Source organism: Pristis pectinata, chromosome 6 (assembly GCF_009764475.1).
Source record: "Pristis pectinata isolate sPriPec2 chromosome 6, sPriPec2.1.pri, whole genome shotgun sequence".
Classification (NCBI taxonomy): Eukaryota; Metazoa; Chordata; class Chondrichthyes; order Rhinopristiformes; family Pristidae; genus Pristis; species Pristis pectinata.
In genome coordinates, this window is record NC_067410.1 from 8,414,266 (window position 1) to 8,441,594 (window position 27,329).

At 46.5% G+C, this 27,329-nt stretch overlaps 1 protein-coding gene across 1 annotated transcript in view; it reads right to left on the reverse strand.

Annotated features, from left to right (window-relative positions):
* LOC127572145 (high mobility group protein HMGI-C-like) overlaps window positions 1-27,329 on the reverse strand; it is a 185,485-nt gene that overhangs the window by 128,310 nt on the left and 29,846 nt on the right. Inside the window, exons 2-3 of the mRNA XM_052019099.1 lie at window positions 14,572-14,864; window positions 5,818-5,901 (exon numbers count right to left, since the gene is read on the reverse strand). Coding sequence (XP_051875059.1) covers window positions 5,818-5,901; window positions 14,572-14,688 — 201 coding nt within the window. The 5' untranslated portion in view covers window positions 14,689-14,864. The remainder of the gene's footprint in view (window positions 1-5,817; window positions 5,902-14,571; window positions 14,865-27,329) is intronic.

The following is a 27,329-nucleotide window of genomic DNA, read 5'->3' on the forward strand; positions in this document are numbered from 1 at the left end:
GGTCTATTGACCTCACAATCTACTTCGTTATGACATTGCACCTTATTGTCTACCTGCACTGCACTTACTCTGTAACCGTAACACTTTATTCTGCAATCTGTTATTGTTTTCCCTTGTACTACCTCAATGCACTGATGTGATGAAATGATCTGTATGGATGGCATGCAAAACAAAGTTTTCCCACTGTACCTCGGTACACGTGACAATAAACCAATTTCCAATTACACATAAATTATCTGAAAACTTATCCTGTGTCTCCTAGACTTTGGCCACCCTCTCCTCCCAGTGTTTCCAGATGCCTTTTACCATTAATTTTGTAGAGTGCCCTGGGATATTTTGCTTGCATGTTACAAGTGTGTTGAACAAATGAGAGCTGCTGTCATCAGTGCTGGAACCCGAAGTACCATCACTCACCAACTCGAGGGAGAAAAGAGGTGTTGGGGAACACTCTGGGCAGGAATACAAGGAGGATGCTTCCCCTGACCAGGGCATGGTTCAGGATAAGAGGTGGGTTGTTTTGGATTGGGATGAGGAGAAATGTCTTCATTCAGGAGGTGGTGAACCTTTGGAAGTCACTACCCCAGGTGCCTGTGGAAGCTCAGTCATACTCATTTGAAACCGAGTTGATAATTTTTTGGGCATTGATGGAATTGAGGAACGTTGGATAGTGCTGGAAAATGGTGCTAAGTTAGAACATCAGCCAGGATCTGGATGAACGGCTTGCAGACCTCAAGGGCCAAATGGCCTACTCTTACTTCTACTTTATATGTTTATTGGCACGGCAGTCACTCCTAAGCCAGGAAGTGGGCTTCCTTCCTTGAAAAGGCATTAACTGGTGAGCCACTTGAGTACTTGCTACATCAGACAGCTTTGGGTCACTTATCACAATGCCAGATTTTTATTTCCAGGATTTCCTCAAACCGAACTCAAGTTCTTAACTTTCCACAATAGGTTTAAGTCACTCTGGATCACAACTTCACCAATATAACCACTACACAACTTTACCATTGGGTTACCAGTTGGCTAATATAATTACTACACTAACACACCCCTGGATTTTTAGTTCACCAATATAACCACCACACTACCATACCATTGGATTACTAATTTACTAATATAATTGTGGTTTCAATATGCCTCTATTTTACGAATTCACTAACGTAACCCAGGGTTACATTTGGTATGGTGGTTAGAAGTTCTATAATATAACTACAAACAACATACCACATAAACATAAGATACAGGAGCAGAATTAGGCCATTCAGCCCCGAGTCTGGTCTGCCATTCAGTCATGGCTTTTTTTTTCCCAACCCCATTCTACTACCTTCTCCCCATAACCACCTTAGAAATCAAGAACCTATCAATCTCTGCCAATGACTTGGCCTCCACAGCCCTCTGTGGCAACGAATTCCACAGATTCATCCTCTGGCTGAAGAGAGTCCTCCTCCTCTCAGTTTTAAAGGGACGTCCCCTTTATTCTGAGGCTGTGCCCTCATATCCTAGACTCTCCTCCTAATGGAAACATCCTCTCCACGTCCACTCTCTCCAGGCCTTTCGGTATCCAGTAGGTTTCAATGAGATCCCCCCTCATACTTCATACCACTATGTTAATCGTTCACCAACATAGTCACTTCTTAATACCTTTGTGTTATTAGTTCACTGCACAGTCACTGCATCAGCACCCCACATGGTTATCATATGATTCAAAGTGTTAAAGCTCTTTTGGAAACGTAGTTTTCCTGATCATTATGTTGCAGATATACAAGACATTGGCGAGGCTGCACCTGGAGTACTGTGTATGGTTTTGGTTACCCTGTTATAGGAAAGACATCATTAAACTGAAAAGAGTGCGGAGAAGATTCACGAGGATGTTGCCAGGACTCAAGGGAGACATTGGGCAGGCTCGGACTTTATTCCTTGGTGTGTAGGAGACTGAGGGGTGACGTTATAGAGGTGTATAAAATCATGAGGAATATAGAGAGGGTGAGTGTACACAAGTCTTTTTCCCCCCCCAGGGAAAGGAACTAAGAACTAGATGGCAAAGGTTTAAGGTGAGAGCGGAAAGATTTAAAGGGGACCCAAGGAGCAACTCCTTCATGCAGAGGATGGTGCGTATATGGAATGAGTTGCCAGAGAAAGTGATAAAGCTGGGTACAATAACAACATTTAAAAAGACATTTGGACAGGCACATGGATAGAAAAGGTTTAGAGGGATATGAGCCAAACACAGGCAAATGGGACTAGCTCAGATGGGCATTTTGGTCAGCATGGACAAGTTGGGCCAAAGGGCTTGTTTCTGTGCTGTATGACTCTATGACTCTGTTTTCCCAGTGGCAGTCCTCAAATGGTCAAATTGAACAACTACAAAGCCAGCAGAAGGGCCGGCTTCGTAATAGCTCAATCGGGAGAAAAAAATAAATTTGTGGGAAAGACATCTTGCAGGAATTGAGGAGAAAACACATGGGCTGCATTAGTCTATGTGTTGTCATGGAGAGACACAGTACAGAAGCAGGCCCTTTGGCTCACCGAGACCATGCTGGCTCTCAAGCACCCATTTATTCTCCCCACATTCACCCCATGCCTCTCAAATTCTACCATTCATTAACACACTCGAGGCTATTTATGGTGGCCAATTAACCTATCAACCCGCACGCTTTTGGGATGCAGGGAAGTACGGGACAGCCCAGAAGAAACCCACACGGTCACAGAGAGACTCCACATAGACAGCTCAGGATCGAACCTGGGTCTTTGGAACTGTGAGGCAGCGGCTCTACCAGCTGCAAATGCTACTTGAAGTACAAACCTCAGGTTGAAAGAGTGCAACTGAAGTCATCGGATCCCATCCAGAGACAGAATAGAGTCATCACAATATTACGGAGACCCCACAGCATGTCCATATTAATAGTACATCACATTGACTAGGAGTGTTTAAATAGTGACCCTGGTCCAACATGTGGAATTGACCACAATACTGGTGGCTGAAGGTCAAGGTTCCAGTTGAGCACAACCTCCATCTCACACTTGCTACTTCATTACATAAAAGGAAGGTTCCACTAACCACACACATCTTCCCCTCTACACCTCTTTCTGCATTTCACTGAGATTGTTCCCTTGGCTACTCGCTGGTACACTCTTTCGACGGTACTTTCTCTTGCAACTGGCAGGTGATGCAACACCCGTCCTTTTACCTCTTCCCTTCCCACCATCCAGGGACCTAAATAGTCTTTCCAGGTGAACCAGTGATTTACTTGCACTTCTTCCAATCTAGTCTACCAGGTGTTGCGTTTTGGGAAGGCAAATCAGGGTAGGACATTCATAGTCAACGGGGAGTGTTGTACAACAGAGGGACCTAGGAGTACAAGTACATGGTTCCCTGAAAGTGGCACTGCAAGTAGACAGGGTGGTGAAGGCAGCGTTTGGCATGCTAGCCTTTATCAGTCAGGGCACTGAATATAGAAGTTGGGATGTTATGTTGCAATTGTACCAGATGCAAGTGAGAGTGCATATGGAACATTGTGTTCAGTTTTGGTCAACCTGCTATGGGAAAGATGTCATTCAGCTGGACAGGATGTTGCCGGGACATGAACATAGAACACTACAGCACAGTACAAGCCCTTTGGCCCACAATATTATGCCGGCATTTTATCCTGCTCTAATATCTATCTAACCCTTCCCTCCCACATAGCCCTCCATTTCTCTATCATTCATGTGGCTATCTAAGAGTCTCCCAAATGTCCCGAATGTATCCGCCCCCACAACCTCTGCCATAGTGCGTTACACGCAGTCACCACTCTCTGTGTAAAAAAACTTACCCCTGACATCCCCCTTATACCTTCCTCCAATCATCTTAAAATTATGCCCCCTCATGTTAGCCATTGTCACCCTGGGAAAAAGTCTCTGACTGTCCACTCGATCTATGCCTCTTACCATCTTGTACACCTCTATCAAGTCACCTCTCATCCTCTCTCTCTCCAAAGAGAAAAGCCCTAGCTCACTCAACCTATCCTCATAAGACATGCTCTCCAATCCAGGCAGCATCCTGGTAAATCTCCTCTGTACCCTCCTTAGAGCTTCCACATCCTTCCTATAATGAGGCGACCAGAACTGAACACAATACTCCAAGTGTAGTCAAACCAGAGTTCCATAAAGCTGTATGAAGGCCAACACACCATACGCTTTCTCAACAACCCTATGGACCTGCGCGGCAACCTTGACGGATCTATAGATGTGGACCCCAAGATCCCTCTGTTCCTCCTCTCTGCTAAGAGTCCTACCATGTATTCTCCTTCAAATTCAATCTCCCGAAGTGTATCACTTCACACTTTTCCGGGTTGAACTCCACTGCCACTTCTCAGTCCAGTTCTGCATTCTATCAATATCCTGTTGTAATCTACAGCAACCTTCTACACTATCCACAACACCATCAACCTTTGCATAATCAGTAAACTTACTAACCCACCCTTCCACATCCTCATCCAAGTCATTTATAAAAATCACAAAGAGCAGGGGTCCCAGAATAGATCCCTGTGGAACACCACTGGTCACCGACCTCCAGGCAGAATATGCTCCATCTACCACCACCCTCTGTCTTCTGTGGGAGAGCCAATTCTGAATCCACACAGCCAAGTTTCCCTGGATCCCATGTCTCCTGACTTTCTGAATGAGCCTTCCATGACGAACCTTATCAAACACCTTACTAAAATCCATGTACACCATATCTACTGCTCTACCTTCATCAATGTGCTTTGTCACCTCCTCAAAGGGACTGAGTTATGGAGAGAGGTTGAGCAGGTTGAGACTGATTTCATTGGACCGTAGGAGAATGAAGCATGAGCTTAAAGAGGTGTATAAAATCATAAGGGGCATAGATAGGATCAATGTGCACTGCATTTTCCCGGGGGGGAGGGAATCAAGAACTAGAGGGCATAGGTTTAAGGTGAGAAAGGGGAAAGATTTCATTGTGACCTAAGGAGCAACTTTTTCCATCCAGTATATGGAATGAGCTGCCAGAGGAAGTGGTTGAGGCAGGTACATTAACAACATTTAAAAAAATACTTGGACAGGTAAACGGACAGGAAAGATTCAGAGGATATGGGCCAAATGCGGGCACTAGCTTAGATGGGTATCTTGGTCAGCATGGACCAGTTGGGCCGAAGGGCCCGTTTCCGTGCTTTACAACTCTATTTGGTGTTCACAATGTGGTTTCCTTTACAATGGAGAAGCCAAACGCAGATTGGGTGACTGCTTTGCAAAGTACCTGTGTTCAGTCAGCAGGAGCGACCCTGAGATTTCTGCTGCCTGCCACTTTAATTCCCTATCCCACTCTGATCCATCAGTGTGTGGTATCCTACCCCATTACAATGAGACCCAACACAAGCTTGAGGAAAAGCATCTCATCTTCCATCAGGGCAGTCCTCTGGATGTAATATTGAATTCAACAGGAACTTGATGTTTTTGTCTGTATCAGTCACCCATCTTTGATATGAGATACTTTGATTTTCCCTCTCTTTTTTCACTCTGAGAGGAGCGCAAGGAAGGGTGAACTGGTTACTGGTGGAGTATGGGTTAGGAAGTTGTGGGCATGCTACGTTGGTGCTGGAAGCGTGACGACACTTGCGGGCTGCCCCCAGAACACTAGGCAAAAGGTGCATTTCACTGTGTGTATCGATGTACATGTGACTAATAAAGGTATCTTATCATGTGTTGAATGAGCTTGCAGAATTACTTCCAAGCAGACTCAGCAACACTGTTTACATGAATAATGAGGATGGATCGGAATGGCAGAACAAAACAAGACATTCCTTTGCTTTCAGGTACCTTCTGCACAGCTCGAGGTTCCTTGTTCTTGCTGCCTATTGGTCTTCCTCGAGGTCTTTTGGGTGTGGGAGGACCAGCAGGCTCCTGAAGGACAGAAACACAAAGGGTTAAAATAAGGGAGGAAAAAACTTAACAGTAAAACAAGCCATGAATACAAAATGTGTCGCTGCTGCAATTTGGGAAACACAACTGCTATCGATTTTCCAGGAAAGTAGTGCGGAGGCAAAAGGTCAGCCTCGATCCTACTAAGTGGCAGAGCAGGTACGAGGGGCCAAATGGTCTACTCCTGTGTTGTGGGATCCCTTCCTGCAATCATGAAGTCGGGATGCCAGCAGCTCTGCTTTGTAAGGAGTTTGAGGAGATCCGATATGTCACCAAATACTCTGGCAAATTTCTATGGATGTACGGTGGAGTGCATTCTCTCTGGTTGCATCACAACCTGGATTGGAGGCTCCAATGCACAGGGTCGCAAGGGGCTGCAGAGGGTTGTAGACTCAGCCAGCTCCATCACGGGCACAACCCTCCCCACCATCGACGACATCTTCAAGAGGCAGTACCTCAAGAAGGCGGCATCGATCGCCAAGGACCCTCACCATCTGGGATGTGCCCCCTTCTCTTTGCTGCATTCAGGGAGGAGGTACAGGAGCCCAAAGACCCACACTCAACAATTCAGAAACAGCTTCTTCCCCTCCGCCATCAGATTTCTGAACGGTCCACGAATTGATGAACACACGTCATTATTCCTATTTTTCTGCACTATTTACTTTTGTAATTTATAGTAATTTTACGCCTTTGCACTGTACTGCTGCCGCAAAACAACAAATTTCACCTCATACAAGTCAGTGATAATAAATCGGATTCTGCTCTTCATTGTGATGTCTTGGTTTGCTTTACGCCCACCTGAGGGAGCAGAGAGGACCTTGGTTTAACTTCTCATCCAAATGGCGCTACAATTCGGACATTGTCTCATCTGCACAAACTTTTGCGCTCAGCTCTCTGGAGTGGGGCATGAACCGTTGACCTTTTGACTCAGGAGAACTTGCCATTCACCAAGCCACAGAGAAATCAGACCCAATGAGGGGGTGGATCGCCCTGCATTTGCAGTTATAGTGCAGCGCAACTTGCCCAAAATGCTTTCTGCCCTTCAATCTTTGGGTAGCACAGTGAGTAGAGCCACTGCCTCACAGCTGCAGAGACCCGGATTCAATCCTGCCCTCCGGTGCTGTCTGTGCGGAGTTTGCACGTTTTCCCGGTGACCGTGTGGGTTTCCTCCAGGTGCTCCTGATTCCTGACACGCCCCCAAAGACATGCATGTTGGTAGGTTAACTGACTACTGTAAATTGCCCCTAGTGCATGAATGTGGCATACTGGTAGAATCTGAGGGGAGATGGGGTGACTAAAATGGGATTAGTGGAAGTGGGTCTAAACTATTCAACAATTTACAAATTTCTTGGAGAGAGTCAGGACCAGCATAATCAAAGACCCCACCCACCCGGGTCATTCTCTCCTCTCCCATCAGGCAGAAGATTGAGGAGCCTGAGGGCATATACCACCAGGCTCAAGGACAGCTTCTATCCCACGGTGATGAGACTATTGAACAGTTCCCTTATGCAATGAGATGGACTCTTGACCTCACAATCTACCTTGTTTGACCTTGCACTTTATTGTCTACTGGCAATGCACTTCCCTGTAGCTGTGACACTTTGTATTCTGTTATTGTTTTTACCCTGTCCTACCTCAATGCACTGTGTAATGACTTGATCTGTATGAACGGTATGCAAGACAAGTTTTTCACTGTACCTCGGTACAAGTGACAATAATAAACCAATACATGTTTAATTTGGCAGTACAGTGAAGACAGAATTCAGCTCTCAGTGAAAGGTTAAATTTTATCTCAATGGGTCTTTAATCAGTCAGCTAGGAGACAATGAGCTGAATGGCCACCTTTTTGGTAACATTTTCATGATGATTCACTCTCCCGCAGATGGTGGGCATGAACTCAATGGGCCGAAGGGCCTGCTCTCATGCTGTGTGACCATGACTCTATAACTGACCTCTTTCCCACAATACATGAACATCATTCTGACGGTTCATTATCGCTGCCTTCTTACAACGAGAAACTCTGTGAGCAGCAGCCAAGGCTAACACAGACCACATACAGTCCCATTTCCTCTCACTGCCTCCTGCGCTCCCCCAGGAGCACTGCTCATCGTGTAAGAGTGGGAGGTGCATCACTTGAAAGGTGGTCTACAATGCTCAACAGGGAATTTGTAAAAAGAAACTTCTGACTATGCACAGGATAGAGTCATAGAACCAGAGAGTCACAGAGCAAAACAGCACGGATACAGGCCCTTCGGCCCAACTTGTCCATGTCAACCATGACGCCCACCCAGCTAGTCCTAATTTCCTGCGTTCGGCCCATATCCCTCTTAGCCCCGTCCTTCCATGTACCTATCCAAGTGCTTCTTAAATACTACTGTACCTGCCTAAACCACTTGCTCTGGCAGCTCGTTCCATACACTCACCACCCTCTGTGTGGGAAAAGTTGCCCCTCAGGTCCCTTTTAAATCTTTCCCCTCTCACCCAAATCCATGCCCTCTGGTTTTGTACTTCCCTACCCTGGGGAAAAGACTGTTACCGTCCACTTTTATCTCTGCCTGGCCAACCTCTCCCTATAACTCAGGCCTCTAGTCCTGGCAACATTCTGGTAAATCTTTTCTGCACTCTTTCTAGTTTAACCTCGTCTTTCCTGTAACAGGGTGACCAAATCTGTACACTGTACTCCAAGTGCAACCTCACCAACGACTTATACAACTGCAACATAATATCCCTATACTCAATGCCCTGACTAATGAAGGCCAGCGTACTAAACGCCCTTTTCACCACCCTGTCTACCTGTGACGCTGCTTTCAACCAACTATGCTAAAAGCTAAAATCTTAAACAACTTAAAAATTGATCAGAGACAGAGCACAGCGAAGATAGATTTCAGCTCCCAGTGAAAGCTTAAACGACTTTATCAATTTTCTTTTGAGGTTCTTTAATTATAATGGTAAATGCCCACATAATGGGCAAGAAAGTTGGTATTGGTATATTATTGTCACTTGTACCGAGGTACAGTGAAAAACTTGTCTTGCATACCGATCGTACAGGTAAATTCATTACACAGTGCAGTTACACTGGGTTAGTACAGAGTCCATTGATGTAGTACAGGTAAAAACAATAACAGTACAGAGTAAAATGTCACATCTACAGAGAAAGTGCAGTGCAGTAAGGTGCAAGGTCACAACAAGGTAGATCTTGAGGAATACTCAGCAGGTCAGGGAACAGAGGGACAGACTTTTCACTTGTACACTTTTTGTACAGATCAATTCATTACATAATGCATTGAGGTAGTACAGGGTAAAAACAATAACAGAATACAGAGTAAAGTGTCACAGCCACAGGGAAATGCATTGCAGGTAGACAATAAGGTGCAAGGTCAAACAAGGTAGATTGTGAGGTCAAGAGTCCATCTGATCATATAAGGGAACCATTCAATAGTCTTATCACAGTGGGATAGAAGCTGCCTTTGAGCTTGGTGATATGTGCCCTCAGGCTCCTGCCTGATGGGAGAGGAGAGAAGAGAGAATGACCCGGGTGGGTGGCGTCTTTGATTATGCTGGCTGCTTCACCAAGGCAGTGAGAGGTACAGACAGTCTGTGGAGGGGAGGCTGGTTCCCATGACGTGCTGGGCTGCGTCCACAACTCTCTGCAGTTTCGTGCAGTCCTGGGAAGAGCAGTTGCCGTACCAAGCCATGATGCATTCAGATAGAATGCTTTCTATGGTGCATCGATAAAAGTTGGTGAGTGTCAAAGGGGATGTGCCAAATTTCTTTAGCCTCCTGAAGAAGTAGAGGTGCTGGTGAGCTTTCTTGGCTGTGGCATCTTAGTGGTTGGACCAGGACAGGCTATTGGTGACGTTCACTCCTAGGAACTTGAAACTCCCAACCCTCTTGACCTCAGCACCATTGATGTAGACAGGAGCATGTACACTGCCCCCTTTCCTGAAACCAATGACCAGCTCTTTTGTTTTGCTGACTTTGAGGGAAAGGTTGTTGTCATGACACCACGTCACTAAGCTCTCTATCTCCTTCCTGTACTCTGACTCATCGTTATTTGAGATAAGAACATTTAAGAGGCACTTGGACAGGTACATGGATAGGAAAGGTTTAGAGGGATATGGGCCAAATGCAGGCAGGTTGGACTAGGTTAGATGGGCATCTTGGTTGCCATTGATCAATTGAGCTGTATTACTCTATGACGCTAATGTACTGCGTTAGTTCTGATGAATTGAAATATTAACTACTTCTCTCTCACAGTCTCCACAAGTGCTGTCTGACCCACTGAACATTTCTAACATTCCCTGCTTTTATCTCAGATTTCCAGCATCTGCAGTTTCTTTGCAACCCAGGTTAACCACGCATGTTGCAATTATACCCTCTGGCCAGTGGCAGTGCTGCACTGCCTCTGTTGGTGCAGGGTGGAAGTGCAGCCAGTTAGGTTTCAAGAGGCAGTTTCCATTAGACATGTGGACACCATTACTTACAGTGGAAAAAGATGATAGAGAAAAGATTTTATAAAAATACGTTACAAGATAACTAGTCAATGCTCAGCACCAAAAAGGAACTAACCTCAAAAACAACAGGTTTCACACATCTAACTAAAACATGAGCAGTTTATAAATAGGGACTTTACGATTAAACTGTAGGCAGCAATAAGCTTAAATATTACAAGTGTATGGCTGTCCATTGGTACCCCAATACGGCTGAAGCAGGGCCGAATCAGAAAGTGCTTTCATTCCAGTTTCCATTCTTGGTCTTTCCACTGGTTTTAATTGTCAAGAGTCTCAGCTAAAGGAGTTTGTGGCTTTTATTGTTTTCGTACACTAGCTTCCCCTGAGCACACCACGTGAGTGCATGCATGTTTGCACTGTGCCGCAGACGTGAGACTTACAACCGGTGTGTCTGTAATTAAATACTTTGCTTTGGACCAGTGCATTAAACAAATGCACCTTGCAGGTTGTACCCCAGGGTATGACAGGGTTCTGTTCCAGTCCCGATGTAGGGTCTTGACCCAAAATGTCAACTGTCCATTTCCCTCTACAGATGCTCCCTAACCTGCTGAGTTCCTCCAGCAGTTTGTTTTTTGCTCCAGATTCCAGCATCTGCAGTCTCTCGTATTTCCGTTCCTGTGAACTGTTTGTAACCTGAACGGTTTGCAAGTTGGAAGTGTGGCTATGAACACAGTTCCCCAGCAGTAGAAGATGCCTGCAGCCCCGCGGCAGCAGGCAAATCCATCCTGTCGGTCTCCCAAATACTCATTCGTATGTACAGGCTATACGCAAGTCAGACAGCCATAAGCTGGGGAGGATCTACATACACATTTTGTGCAGGTCTGGGAAGAGACATGTCCCTATGTACATCTCTCACTGCTGCTCTGATTAACAGTGGGCCAATCCAAGTTGACATTCAGGAACCAAAGAAGGGAACTCATCAACAAAACTGCCAAATCCCACCGTGACGAGCTGGGGCATTGTAAAATGCAATGGCATCAGATAAAACAACCACAAAAGCAACAGAGCTGCTGGTAAAAACCCAAATGATTCCTGCTGTACCCTACTGGAGTAACAGGCCACGCCATGAGCTTCAAGGGAGTAAGAAAGCGTGATGCCCCATGGTGATGGCTTTCCACCAACATTTCTGGTCCCCTGCACTACCAGCCGACATACACACTAAGAAGAAACTCAACTTGAACTTGAAGAACCACAATTCATCTTTTAATCCAGAAGACGTGTTGGGTCTTCCACACTCCAGGCCAATACTTGCAGAGGATGAACACTGCTCCATTCCCCGAGGGCAGCAGCTACTGCAGCCAGCTCAACCTCCTCTGGCTGTCCTACTCTGCTCTCCATCTACAATCCCTCCATAATTTAAATTGCCTGCCCTCCACCCTAACACAGGCTCTTTGCTATGAGCTTCCACTAAGGACTGTTGTATTGTTATTGAAGTCCAGCTGACCCACGGTCTTCAGGGAGAAGAAGCCACCACTCTCACCTGTTCTGGTCCACATGCAACTTCAGACCCCCAGCGCTGTGGCTGACTCCAAATTGTCTTCTGACAGAGCCTAGCAACATTCAGAGCAATTTAGAGTTACACAGCATGGAAACAGGCCCTTTGGCCCAACTGGTCCATGATGCCCACCAAGCTAGTCCCACTTGCCCGCATTTGGCCCATATCCCTCTAAACATTTCCTATCCACGTACTTATCCAAATGTCTTTTGAATGTCATTATTGCCCCTGCTTCAACCACTTTCTCTGGCAGATCATGCTATATACGCCCCACCCTCTGTGTGGGGAAGTTGCTCCTTGGGTACCTTTTAAATCTTTAACCTCTCACAAACTTATGCCCTTTAGTTTTTAGTTCCCCTTCCCTGGGAAAAAGACTGTGCGTTTACCCTGTCTGTGCCCCTCATGATTTTATACACCACTATAGGGTCACCCCTCAATCTCCTGTGTTCCAAGGAATAGACTCCGAGCTTGTCCAACCTCTCCTTTTAACTCAGTCCCTCAAGCCCTGGCAGCATCCTTGTAAATTTCCCTGCACTTTTTCCAGTCTTTCCCATAGCAGGGCAGCCAAAACTGTCCACAATACTCCAGGTGCAATCTCACCAACACTTTGTACAACTACAACAAAATGTCCCAACTCCTACACTCAGTGCACTGACTGATAAAGGCCAGAGTGCCAAATGCCTTCTTCACCACCCTGTCTACTTGTGACACCGGTTTTAATTAACTTCTGCTTAAAGGTCATAGGCCTGAGATGTTAACTATGGTCTCTCACTGACCTGCCGAGGATTTTCATGAAGTTCTACACCCTTGTCAAATCCCCCCTTGACCTTCTAGTCTCCCACAAGAACATTGCACCTTATCTGACCTACCTTTAAAAAGACCCCTCAACCTTGGAACCCTTCTCGTAAACTCTTTCTGCACCCTCTCTGGGACCTTCACATCTTTCGGTGGTGACCAGAATTCTGGTGGCGACCAGAGTTGGAAGTGATACTCTGGATGTGGCCCAACCTGACTGGCCAATCAGCCAGGCTTAATGATATCACAGCTGCAGGGTGACAGGGATCCCGCTGAACTGACAGAAAACAGGAGAGGCGGCAGAGTGGTGCAGCGGGTATAGCCGCTGCCTCGCGGTGCCCGAGACCCAGGTTCAATCCTGACCTCTGGCACTGTCCGTGTGGAGTTTGCATGTTCTCCCTGTGGGTTTCCTCCGGGTGTTCCGGTTTCCTCCCACATCTCGAACAGCTGTGGTTTGGTGAGTTAACTGGCCACTGTAAATTGCCCCTAGTGTGAGGACGAGTGGTAGGACCTGCCTGCCACCCTGGGCCATTACATTTTCTCTCCCCTACCTTCTGGGAGAAGACACAGGAACTTGAAAGCTCGGACAAGCAGACTTAAGAACAGCTTTTTCCCCCACTGCTGTCACACTCCTGAACCAATCACCTCTTTCACATCCTCTTCTCGGTGGTGCTGACACATTCTCGGACTCTCAACTCTACCTTTTTTGGTTATTCCATTATTGTCACTTTAGCATTTCTTTTTACACTACAATCTTTGCACCAGTCTGCTGTTTTGTGCTTGTCATTACATTTATTGCTGTATTTATTATTACCGTGTATAGTTTGCTCTGGGAGCTTCGTGCGGACAAGGAATTTGGTGTATAAATTAATCTGAATTGGAGTTGATGGGAATGTGGGGAGAATAAAAATGGGATTAGTGTAGGATTGGTGTGCATGGGTGGTTGATGGTCAGCATGGACTCAATGGACCGAAGGGCCTGTTTCCGTGCTGTATCTCCCTCTGACTAGGACATCAAACCAAGGAGGACTTGTACAATGAATGGTAGGGCCCTGGGGAGTTAAGGAACGGAGGGACCTCAGAGTACAAGTACATAGTTCCCTGAAAGTGGCGTCACAGGCAGACAGGGTGGTGAAGGTGGCATTTGGCATGCTGGCCTTCATCGGTCAGGGCATCGAGTAGAGGAGTTGGGAAGTTATGTTGCAGTTATACCAGACGTTGGTGAAGCTGCACTTAGAGTATTGTGTACAGTTTTGGTCATCCTGTTTTAAGAAAGATGTTGTTAAACTAGAAAGAGTGGAGAAAAGATTTACCAGGATGTTGCCTGGACTTGAGGACCTGAGTTACAAGGAGAGGTTGCGTAGACTAGGAAGTTATTCACTGGAACATAGGAGATTGAGAGGTGACTTGATAGAGGTATATAAGATCATGAGGGGCACATACAGGGTGAAAGCACATAGTCTTTTCCCCCAGTGAGGGGGTGCTAAAACCAAGAGAGCATTGGTTTAAGATCAAGAGGCTAGAGATTTAAAAGGGACATCAGGGGCAGCTTCTTCACACAAAAGGTGGTGTGTTTTTGGAATGAGCTGCTAGAAATAGTGGTTGAGATGGACACATTAGCAACATTTAAAAGCCACCTAGACAAGTACATGGATAGGAGAGGTTTAGAGGGCTAGGGGCCAAATGCAGGCAAATGGGACTAGCTCACTGGGGAAAACAGTCGGCATGGACGAGTTGGGCTGAAGGGCCTGTTTCTACGCTGTGCGGCTCTATGAGAAGCCCAGAACGCGACAGATGCTGAATTGCAAGCTATTACGAATTGCCATGGAAACACAAGACTGCTTTAGCTTACTTGAGGCTGCTTCTTTGGCCTTCCGCGACCTCTCCTCACTGGTTCGGCTGGAGCAGGCTGCTTGGGAGCTGCAGCGCCCTGCCTGGCTGGTCCCTCTCTCGCCCCGCTGTTGCTCATTGCTCCTTCTGGGTGGGGAGGGTGGGGTGGGGAGTTGGGGGGAGGGCGTGAAACTTCCTGAGATCTTCAGAACAAAGACGGCAGGTGCTGATATTGCAACGACCAATGTTTTCCCCAGTGTGTTGGGACCCCGTTGAAGGTCAACTGTTCAATTCAGAAAAATAAAGTCACGTCACCTGCAAAACAAAAGAATGAAAGAGCAGGTCAGACCCAAGTCCTGGCACATTCCTGGGATATTTCAAGGAGCAAATGATCCTCAGCAACCTAATGAGAGATTGGAGGTCATGAAGTAGGAATGAACAACAGTCATGAGGGTTTTGGACGGTAATATAGTTAATGGCAGGACTCTTAACAGCACTGATATACAGAGGCATCTTGGGGTCTAAGTACATACCTCCCTGAAAGTGGCAATGCAAGTAGATAGGGTGGTAAAGAAGGCGTATGATATGCTTGCCTTCATTGGTTGGGGCATAGAGTTCAAGAGTCAGGAAGTCATGTTGCAGGTGTGTAACAGGGAAACAAAGGACTGCAGATGCTGGAGTCTAGATGAAAAACACGATGATACTGGGGGAACTCAGTAGACCAGGCAGCACCTGTGGAGAAAAGCAGGTGGTCAACGTTTCGGGTCAGGACCCTTCCTGCAGGTGTGCAACACTTTGATAGGCCGCACTTGGAGTATTGTGTGCAGTTCTGGTCATCCCATTACAGGAAGGACGTGGAGGCTTTGGAGAGGGTGCAGAGGAGGTTCACCAGGATGCTGCCTGGATTAGAGGGTATGGGCTATAAGGAGAAGTTGGACAAACTTGGATTGCTTTCTCTGGAGCGTCAGAGACTTGAGGGGAGGTTTATAAAATTATGAGAGGCATAGATAGGGTGGATAGCCAGAATCTTTTCCCCAGGATAGAAATATCAAATACGCGAGGGCATAATTTTGGGATTGTGGGGGGGTGGGGTGGTGGGAGGAGTTTGAAGGAGATGTGTGCGGCAAGTTTTTTTTTGCACACAGAGAGTGGTGGGTGCCTGGAATGGGTTACCAGGGGTGTTAATGAAAGCAGATACAATAGTCGCATTCTAGAGGCTTCTAGATGGACATATGAATAAGATAAGATATCTTTATTAGTCACATGTACATAGAAACACATAGTGAAATGCACCTTGTGCATAGTGTGTTCTGGGGGCAGCCTGCACGGGTCGCCACACTTCCGGGGCCGACATAGCATGCCCACAACTTCCTAACCCATACGTTTTTGGAATATGGGAGGAAACCGGAGCACCCGGAGGAAACCCACGCAGACACGGGGAGAACATACAAGCTCCTTACAGACAGCGGCTGGAATTGAACCTGGGTCGCTGGTGCTGTAATAGCGTTATGCTAACTGCTACACTACTGTGCCTGCCTTATGCAGGGAATGGAGGGATATATATGGATCATGTGCAGGCAGAAGGGATTAGTTTAATTAGGCATCATGGTAGGTACAGACATTGTGGGCCGAAGGGCCTGTTCCCGAGTTGTATCGTTCTACGTTCTATGAGTGGACAATTCTTTTCCACTCCCCCCTCCCCTCAAAGATGCTGCTCAATACTGAGTTCCTCCAGCAAATTGTGTGTTGTTCCTGATCCCAGCACCTGCAGTCTCTTGTGTCTCCACGGAACGGAAGTCATGATGGGTGATCAATGTTCTAAGGAGGTAGTTACCTCACCCCCACCACCCCCCTCACCAGAGTTAAAGGTGGTCAAAAAAAAAAGGTGCCAAGTAGAGGAAGTGCGTCCCAGAGCTCAGGAGTACAGTAGCAGAACGGTTCAACAAGAGGTGAGCCAAGTGAAGCTGGAAACTTGGGATGTGAGACAGGAGTAACTGAGAGCAATGGAAACAACTTGAAGACAAGAAGCAAGAGGTGAGGAACTTGGTGGTAAGAAGTCTATGGACAGCAAGGAGAAAAAGCAATATGGTTGTAGTGCTGGCTCTGCATTCTGAGGGAGTGTTTGGAGGAAAAAGAAAGATTTGGGAATTTTGAGTTGGCTGCTTAGCAACATTGGAAATGCATTCAAGAGGAACATTTCTTTGATTATGGTTGGAGAGGTGACTGAAACAGTTCATTCTTGGAATACTCTGCTCTGTGAACCTGGAATTTAACAGTCAGTATATCCTGCAGATTAGAAATTTGTCTTGAATCTTTTACATTCCTCATAGCCGATAATACAGGTCCTCTCCAGGTTACGCCCGACTTATGTACAGCCCGTACATGAACGAGCGTTTGGAAGACCGGCAGGATGGACATGCCGGCTCCTGTGGGACAGCAGGTATCTTCTGCCGGGTGGGAACTCAGATCACGGCCTCATTCCCAACTTAAGATAAGATATCTTTATTAGTCACACGTACACCGAAACGCATCTTTTGTGTAGAGTGTTCTGGGGGCAGCCCGCAAGTGTCACCATGCTTCCGGCGCCAACATAGCATGACCACAACTTCCTAACCTGTACGTCTTTGGAATGTGGGAGGAAACCCACGCAGACACGGGAAGAACGTACAAACTCCTTACAGAGAGCAGCTGGAATTGAACCCGGGTCGCTGGCGCTGTAAAGCGTTACGCTAACTGCTACACTACCGTGCCTGCCCTCTACTGTTTGGGATACAAACAGTTCACATAATGGAACCACGTCATAAGCTGGAGAGGACCTGTATTTAAGCATAGTCACCACTACAATGGAAGCCATTTGATGCACAGCAAGTTCCCACAAATAGCAATATGATGAACACAAGAGAGAGATAGAGAGAGATAGAGAGAGATAGAGAGAGATAGAGAGAGATAGAGAGAGATAGAGAGAGAAAAAATACTGGCCAGTACATTGAGGAGATCTCCCCTTCTCTTCAGGATTCTTTGACATTCACCTGGGAATGAAGGCAAGGTGTCAGCCTCACACCCCATCAGAAAGGTGGGACCTCCTGTCGTAAAGCAATCCCTCAGTACCGCCCTGGAGTACAAGCTTGGTGGTGTGCTCATGTCACTAGAATGGGACTTAAACCCACAACAATTTGATTCAGAGAGCAGTGACTCCTCCGAGCCACGGGGGGCTCTGGACAAACGCATTCCAATTGTAAATGGGTTTAATAGGTACACACCTGGGATGCCGCTGCATGGACACTGAAAGGGAAGTCTGTTGTCGGGATAGGATACAATCACGAGGAAGGCACGCCAGCATCTTTACTTTCTTAGGAGGTTAAGTGGGTTTGGCTTCTCACCGAGCACTCCAACAAACTTCTACAGATGTACTGTTGAAAGTATCCTGACTGGTTGCATCATGGTCTGGCATGGCAATTTGAATGCGCAGGGATGCAGGAAGCTGCAGAGAGTAGTGGACTCAGTCCAATATATCACGGGCACATCCCTCCCCACCATCTCATCTACAGGAGGCGCTGCCTCAAGAAGGCAGTGTCCACCAGCAAAGATCCCCACCATCCAGGCCGTGCCATCTTCTCACAGCTACCATCGGGCAGGAGGTACAGAAGCCTGAAGTCCCACACCACCAGGTTCAAGAACAGTTACTTCCCTTCAGCCATTCAGTTCTTGAACTAACCTGCACATCCCTAATCATTACCTCAATTTAGCAACACCCTGACCACTTTGCACTAAAATGTAATTTTTTTGTTCTAATTGTGTTCTTTCTTGCAAAAATTGTTTTTATTTTAGGCTTTATTTATGTTTTTCTTGTGACCGCTGCTTATCTGATGCTACGTGCCTGTGATGCTGCTGCAAGTTTTTCATTGCACCTGTGCACACATGTACTTGTGCACATGACAATAACCTTGACTTTGACACCCTGAGTATCCAGGTAAAGGACACTTGCCAATGGTAGGAGCACAAGAGAGAGAAATAGGTGTGATCCACCTGGCTTCTCGAACCTGTTGCCACTCACAGTATTTAAATATATGGATGATGATACTTGAATCACCAAGGCATAGTAGGTTATGGACCAAGTGCTCCAAAATAGGAATAGTGCAGATCGATACTGGACAGTCAGCACGAATCTGGTGGGCTGAAGGTCCTGTTTCTGTGCTGTGTGACTAAGATCATGGCTGATCAGGGCCACTTCCCCACATTAACCCTTTATCCCCCGATTTCGCTAAGGGGAAAATCAACATATTTTTAAAAATATTATCAATTTCTAATATGAAGTTTCAATTACGATGTAGAAAAATAAGTAAAGACATCACATCACAGAGTACATTGTTGACCACAAGTTCTTCATCATTGGACTACAGGTCAGTCCGCCTGATTTTTTTTTAAAATTAATTCATTTTTGGGATCTGGCCATTGCTGGCAAGGCCAGCATTTGGTATTGGTATTGGTTTATTATTGTCACTAGCCCTAATTGCCCTTCAGAAGGTGGCGATAAGCCATGTTCTTGAACTGATACAGTCTTTCTGGTGAAGGTAGTATCCTCACTCGCTTAGTACCGCTGGGTGGGGAGTTCCAGGATTTAGAATGAGTGATGTTGAAGTTAGAGTCATAGAGCACTACAGCACAGAAACAGGCCCTTCAGCCCATCTAGTCCATGCCAACCTGATCTTCTGCCTAGTCCCATCTACCTGTAGCCAGACCATATCCCTCCAAACCCCTCCCATCCATGCACCTATCCAAACCTCTCTTAAAAGTTACAATTGAACCCACATCCACCACTTCCACTGGCAGCTCGTTCCACACTCGCACCAGCCTCTGAGTGAAGAAGCTCCCCCTCAGATTCCCCTTAAATATTTCACCTTTCACCCTAAACCAATGTCCTCTAGTTCTAGTCTCACCCAACCGGAGGGGAAAAAGCCTGCATGCATTCACCCTATCTATACCCCTCATAATGTTGTACACTTCTATAAGATCTCCCCTCATTCTCCTGTGCTCCAGGGAATAAAGTCCTAACCTATTCAACCTTCCCCTACAACTCAGGTCCTCAAGTCCTGGCAACATCCATGTAAATTTTCTCTGCACTTTTTCAAGCTTATTGATATCTTTCCTGTAGGTAGGCGACCAGAACTGCACACAATACTCCAAATTCAGCCTCACCAATATCTTGTACAGCTTCAACATAACATCCCAACACCTGTACTCAATGCCCAGTTCTAACAATAAATTTACAAATCAGGATGGTGTGAGATTTGGAGGTGAACCTGCTGGTGGTGGTGTTCCCATATACTCACTACCAATCCTGCACAATGGTAGAGGGAGGTGCTATCAAAGTAGTCTGAGTGGGTATCTGCAATGCATTCTGTAGATGGTGCACACTGTAGTCCCTGTGTATCAGTGGTGGAGGGAGCATTTAGGGCGGTTGAGGGGGTGGGTGCCAACTAAGCAGGCTGCTTTGTTCTAGAAGGTGGCAAGTTTTTATCCCCCCCAGAGTCTTGGGCTTGCACTCATCCAGGCATGGAGACAAAGAGTTATACAGCATGGAAACAGGCCCTTCAGCTCAACTTGTCTATGTTGATCTGGGTGCCTACCTGAGCTCGTCCCATTTGCCTGCATTTGGCCCCTATCCCTCTGAGATGTGGGAATCTCATTGAAACCTACTGGATACTGAAGGTGGATGTGGAGAGGATGTTTCCAGCAGTAGGAGAGTCTGGCATCCTCGGAATAAAAGGGAAATCCCTTTAAAACTGAGAATGAGGAGAAATTTCTTCAGCCAGAGGGTGGTGAATCTATGGAATTTGTTGCCACTGAGGACTGTGGAGGCCAAGTCATTGGGTGTATTTAAGGCAGAGATTGATAGGTTCTTGATTGGTAAAGGGTTTAAGGGTTATGGGGAGAAGGCGGGATAAGATTTCTTTATTAGTCACATGTACATCGAAACACACAGTGAAATACATCTTTTGCATAGAGTGTTCTGGGGGCAGCCCGCAAGTGTCGCCACACTTCTGGCACCAACATAGCGTGCCCACAACTTCCTAAACTGTACGTCTTTGGAATGTGGGAGGAAACCGGAGCACCCAGAGGAAACCCACGCAATCACATGGAGAACATACAAACTCCTTACAGACAGCTGCCGGAATTGAACCCGGGTCGCTGGCACTGTAATAACGTCACGCTTACCGTTACACTGCCGTGCCTGCCCAAAATGGGGTTGAAAAAAAAAATTCAGCTATGGTTGAATGGCGGAGCAGACTTGATGGGCCAAATTTTTAAAATGTAACTGTACATGCCTCTACCATCCCCTCTGGCAGTTTGTTCCATATACACACCACCCTCTGTGTGGAAAACCTGCCCCTTTAAACCTTTCACCTCTCACCTTAAACCTATGTCCTCTAATTTTAGATTCCCCTACTCTGGGAAGTGGCAAAGTGGACAGTATTCTACAGTGCTCCGGACACGCATGTAGTTGGCAGTAAGGCCTTGTGGTGTCAAGAGGTGAATCAGGTTGCAAATACCCAGCCTCTGACCCGCTCCACACACTTTTCTAGTTCAACCAATACATGCATCAAGCAAACATTTTAATGCCAGTTTGGGCCTCAGCAGTAGTAGTGGAGAGATTTTTACAACAGATTACAAGGCTAGAAATCACGTCAGATCTGACCAGAAACCTAACCATCCTACTTCTGCTGAATGAGAACCAAAACGCCAGTTGACACATTACAAAACCAACAAAATCAGACTGATCGATTGTACACCAATTTCCCCTTCCCACACATCTCATTCTGAACTACGCAGATTGTGTACACCTTTCCTGTGTGCTGAACATTATGAATGTTCCTCTTGAGATGTTGGATCGATAAATAACTTGTCTACACAAGTTTGGGTTCGGTTTTAGTTGCAGCTCTATGGGACCAAGAAGTGAGGAAACAACAGAGTGATAAACGTTAATTAAGAGTCATTAAATGCTGACTCATTCTGACACCAATGCTAGTCCATGCATCAAATGCTTCATTTAGACGCTTCATTCTCCTTAGGGTGAAGGAGTATCAGTAATGAGGAATCGATCCATTCTTGCTCCGTGTTCTGTATTACCCCTCCTGCTTAGAACCCGAATGTCCTTGCAAAGTCCTCTGGTGTCATTCATTCCCCTCCTGCAATACGCGCGCAGGTTTGCATTGTATACTTACACCAAAAGGCCGGGGCCATCAATTAACATTTGTAGTCGGCACTGAGGAAGGAATTGTGTGTGGTTACCCTCCTCTCTAGTTTTATCGACTGCACTCTGAATGACGGAAGGGGTACGGAAATATTCATGGTTGAAGTGTGTGCCCACTTTGCACTGTTGGCCAGACCATGCTACCCTTGGCTCCCCTCTTGTTTTCATCACTTTGCAGTTTTATTGCTGGAAAATGCAAGGCAAAGAAAATCAAACTCCTCCATTCCACCCAGAAAGTTATAATAGTCAATTGGCAGAGCCCAAATCTGATATTAGGTGTACATCAGCCAGAGAATGTTGAACGTACGAAACAGAAGCAGGAGTAGGCCACAAGGCCACTCAAGCCTGCTCAGCCATTCAATGAGATCTGATGATTGTCAACTGGTTTGGGAAATGCCCATGCTTGGTTGGGTAAAGCTGGAGTAGTCAGTGGTTTCAATGCTATCTGTGAAAAGATAACTAAGGGTGTTAATGTACTTACTCCATGGGTTGCTGAGGTTACCAGATTGCTTCCAGGTCCTCGATGCACAAGCCACACTAACACACAGGGGCACCCGAGTTTGTGTGGTAGTGCTGAATAGAAAGAGTCACTCCTGTAGAAACAAGCCGTCATGGGCACACAGAAGAAGGCCTGCTTCAGTGTAATAAATAGGACCTGGTTGAGTGGGTCCATGGGAGTGGACTTTAGCATTTACATGAATTGGAAAGGTTAAGAAGGATATGGGCCAAATGCAGTCAATTGGGATGAGACTGGATGGGCATTTGGTCAGCATGGACAGGTTGGGCCGAAGGGCCTGTTTCAGTGCAGTATGACTCTATTTAAGTTCAGGATGGTGCATTGTTAGTTGCTTTTCCTTCACTATCAACCCACACTCTTCATCACGGGCCTCCCACAACCCAACTCTTGCTCACCTGTGATCCTAACCCAACCAGCAGTTGATCATGATTTCCCAATCTGGGTCCCCATCTGCTCTTCCATCCCAGCTTTGATCCGAGTATAACCTTTGCCCCCTCTCCACACCCTTTGCCCTAATCTTGCAGGCACGGTAGTGTAGCGGTTAACGTAACACTTTACAGCGCCAGCGGCCCAGGTTCAAATCCAGCCACTGTCTGTAAGGAGTTTGTATGTTTTCCCCATGTCTGCATGGGTTTCCTCCAGGTGATCCGGTTTCCTCCCACATTCCAAAGACATACAGGTTAGGAAGTTGTGGGCATGCTAATGTCGGTGCCGGAAGTGTAGCGACACTTGCGGGCTGCCCCCAGAACATTCTACGCAAAAAGATGCATTTCACTGTGTGTTTCGATGTACATGTGACTAAGATATCTTATCCTCCTGCATCAACCAAATCTCTGGAGCGCTCTTCACCACCCCTCACTTTCTCCTGCCGCCCACCCCCTACACCTTCCCACACCCTCTCCTTCCCCCAAACACCCCTACAAACTCTGATCTTCCATGGCTAGTCTTGGAATGGAGGTGCGAACAGAGGAAATGCTTTTGTTGAACCCATGGGTGCAAGGGCAGTTCTATTGTACAAAGCACCTTGCATAATTGTATACAGCAGTGGGCGCACACGTACAAAACACACACTAACTCTTGGACTCCTCGCTGGTTTACTGTTCATTTGGTGGGGAACAATTGCCAGACAATCAAACCACAGTACAGAAAAGAGGCTACAGGCCCACATGGCTCGTACCAGCTCTAAGGGAGAGCGGTCTAAGCAGTTCACTCACACGAACAATACAAGTGACGGGCCAAATGGCCTACTCTTGCTCCTTGAGCCAGCCTGGTCATTCAATAAGATCATATTTTGTCCGACTGACACTGCAACTTCACCATCCCACCTACCCCTGATAACCTTTCACACCTTTGCTTATCATTAAGTTTGAGGAGATTTGATATGTCTTGCAAATTTCTACAGATGTGCAGTGGAGCGCATTCTGACTGGTTGCATCACTGCCTGGTGTGGAGGTTTCAATGCGCAGGATCGAAAGAGGCTGCAGAGGGTTGTAGACTCAGCCAGCTCCATCACGGGCACAACCCTCCCTGCCATTGAGGACATTTTCAAGAGGTGGTGCCTCAAGGAGACGGCATCCATCACTAAGGACCCTCACCACCCAGGACATGCCTCCTTCACGTTACTACCGTCAGGGAGGAGGTACAGGAGCCTGAAGACCCACACTCAATGTTTCGGGAACAGCTTCTTCCCCTCCGCCATCAGGTTTCTGAACGGTCCATGAACACTACCTCTTGCTGTCTTGGTGAAGCAGCCAGCATAATCAAAGACCCCAGCCACCCGGGTCATTCTCTCTTCTCTCCTTTTCTATCAGGCAGAAGATACAGGAGCCTGAGGGCATGTACCACCAGGCTCAAGGACAGATTCTATCCCACTGTGATAAGACTATTGAATGGTTTCCTTATACAATGAGATGGACTCTGACCTCACAATCTACCTTGTTGTGACCTTGCACCTTATTGCACTGCACTTTCTCTGTAGCTGTGACACTTTACTCTGTACTGTTATTGTTTTTACCTGTACTACCTCAATGCACTCTGTACTAACTCAATGTAATTGCACTGTGTAATGAATTGACCTGTACGATCGGTATGCAAGACAAGTTTTTCACTGTACCTCAGTACAAGTGACAATAATAAACCAATACCAACTCCTGATCCCCCAATCTACCTCATCGTGCCCTTACATTTTGTCTACCTGCACTGCACTTTCCCTGTAACTGTAACACTACATTCTGCATTCTGTTTTCCTTTTTACTACTTCAATATACTTGCGTATGGAATGATCTGCCTGGATGGCACACAAACAAAAGCTTTTCACTGTATCTCAGTACATGTGACAATAATAAACCAATTCAAACCAATACCAAGCTGGTGAAATGTCGACAGTGTCTGAATTAAGATACTGAATGCTGGGCCTGATCTCTGCCAATTGTGGGAGTACTCTGAGGGACAGCAGACTCCGCAGTTCAATTGAGAGCACACGCAATGGATCAAATAAAGGTGTCTGAGTTGCTGGATCTCCAGGCAAACAACCCATCTCAAAAAGGAAGGTGGGAGGAAGGGTTTACACTGTGAACCTCCTATGACAGATAAACCAGTTGTTGTAATGCATTGGACACAAGAGGAGAGAATTGCACCACACCACAAGGCCCTCGAATGAGACCAGGGAGAATGCATCAGAAGCACTGTTAACAGTTTTCAGTGGAAGCAGAAAGCAATCACCAATTTGTTACAGGCAACAGGAGCAGGGAGAATCCTTTAATATCTCCTTAAATGGAGTTAAAATTGCTCGCAGGTAACTATAATTTTGCAGGTTTGAAGGACCCGTTCCTCTGCGATTACTTGAGACCTAACAAGTGAACAACTTCTTCTCAAGACAGAGTTCTTCATGGAAAAGTGCGCATGCACGTGCTCTCCAAAGGCAGGCTGGAAATGTTAGACAACCAAGTGCAGGAAGCACATGCAGTGACGGACAAGACAAAAGGCGGAACTGAGAAGCTAATGACAAGCAGCTAAGAGGTGACAAGTATTGCAGAAGGCAACAGAAATCCTGGTAGTGTAGTGGTTAGCGTAACGCTTTACAGCGCCAGAAACCCAGGTTCAATTCCAGCCGCTGTCTGTAAGGAGCTTATACATTCTCCCCGTGTCTGCGTGGGTTTCCTCCGGGTGCTCCGGTTTCCTCCCACATTCCAAAGATGTACGGGTTAGGAAGTTGTGGGTGTGCTATGTTAGCGTCGGAAGCGTGGCGACACTTGTGGGCTGCCCCCCCAGAACACTCTACGCAAAAGATTTATTGCACTGTGTGTTTCGATGTACATGCGACTAATAAAGATATCTTATCTTAAAATACTTGGAAAAGAAATGACCCACGAATGTTAGTGTGTGTGTGTGTGAGTGTGGTGGATGGCAAAAATCTCACTTTGATAGATAACGTGCAAAGAAAAGTCCTAGAGTGAACAAGATGAGCTGTACAAGGACGTGGACAGATTCAGAGCACCAGCTGTCAACAACGTGACTGACCAAATGAGGTCAACTGTGGAAGCAACACCCTTTAGATGCATCTATACCAAGATGTTGGTGTAAAGAGCAATCAGCGACATTTCATCTTAACTTTGGAGCAACTTGTAATGTCGTCCCTGAGCAAACCATTGAGCTTGACATGGTGCAGTTGAAAGCAATGAGTCATGTGTTGTTACACCAAAGCTGGGGAGGTGCCTCGAGAATGGTGGATTCCAAAAATCAAGAAAGATACAATGTGGATTCCAGTGTATTAGGCCAGAAAGATGTCATACCTATACCTAGAAAAGACTGATTCAATGCAAGCAGTCATTTCAGCCATTAAGATTCAGTGCTGTCCAGACAAGGACATGCATCTGGTGGTTATGCTTAGTCCAGCCTATCTCAAGGACGCAAGAGGTGCAGAGGACACCAGACTTGAGATGATTGACATGGTGAGCAACATGGAACAATTACAGCACAATTCAGGCCCTTCGGCCCACAAAGCTGTGCCGAACATGTCCCTACCCTAGAAATTACTAGGCTTACCCATAGCCCTCTATTTTACTCAGCTCCATATACCGATCTAACAGTCTCTTGAAAGACCCTGTCATATCAGCCTCCACCACCGGTTCCGGCAGCCCATTCCACACACTCACCACTCTCTGAGTAAAAAACTTACCCCTGACATCTCCTCTATATCTACTCCCCAGCACCTTAAACCTATGTCCTCTTGTGGCCACCAATTCAGGCCTAGGGAAAAGCCTCTGACTATCTACCCTATTAATACCTCTCATCATCTTATACACCTCTATCAGGTCCCCCCTCATCCTCCGTCTCTCCAAAGAGAAAAGGCCGAGTTCCCTCAACCTGTTTTCATAAGGCATGCTCCGCATCCCAGGCAGCATCCTTGTAAATCTCCTCTGCACCCTCTCTATAGCTTCCACATCTTTCCTGTGGAGAGGCGACCAGAACTGAGCACAGTACTCCAAGTGGGGTCTGACCAGGGACCTATATAGCTGCAACAATACCTCCCGGCTCCTAAATTCAATTCCCCGATTGATGAAGGACAATACACCATATGCCTTCTCAACCACAGAGTCGACCTGTGCTGCCACTTTGAGCGTCCTATGGACTCGAACCCCAAGATCCCTCTGATCCTCCACACTGCCAAGAGTCCTGCCATTAAGACTATATTCCGCCAACATATTTGACCTACCAAAATGAACCACTTCACGCTTATCTGGGTTAAACTGCATCTGCCACTTTTCAGCCCAACTCTGCATCCTATCTATATCTGTCTGTAACCTCTGACAGTCCTTCAAACTATCCACAACACCCCCAACCTTAGTGTCATCCACAAACTTACTAACCCACCCCTCCACTTCCTCATCCAGGTCATTTATAAAAATCACAAATAGTAAGGGTCCCTGAGGTACACCACCGGTCACTGACCTCCACTCAGAATACGACCCCTCAACAACCACTCTTTGCCTTCTGTGGGCCAGCCAGTTCT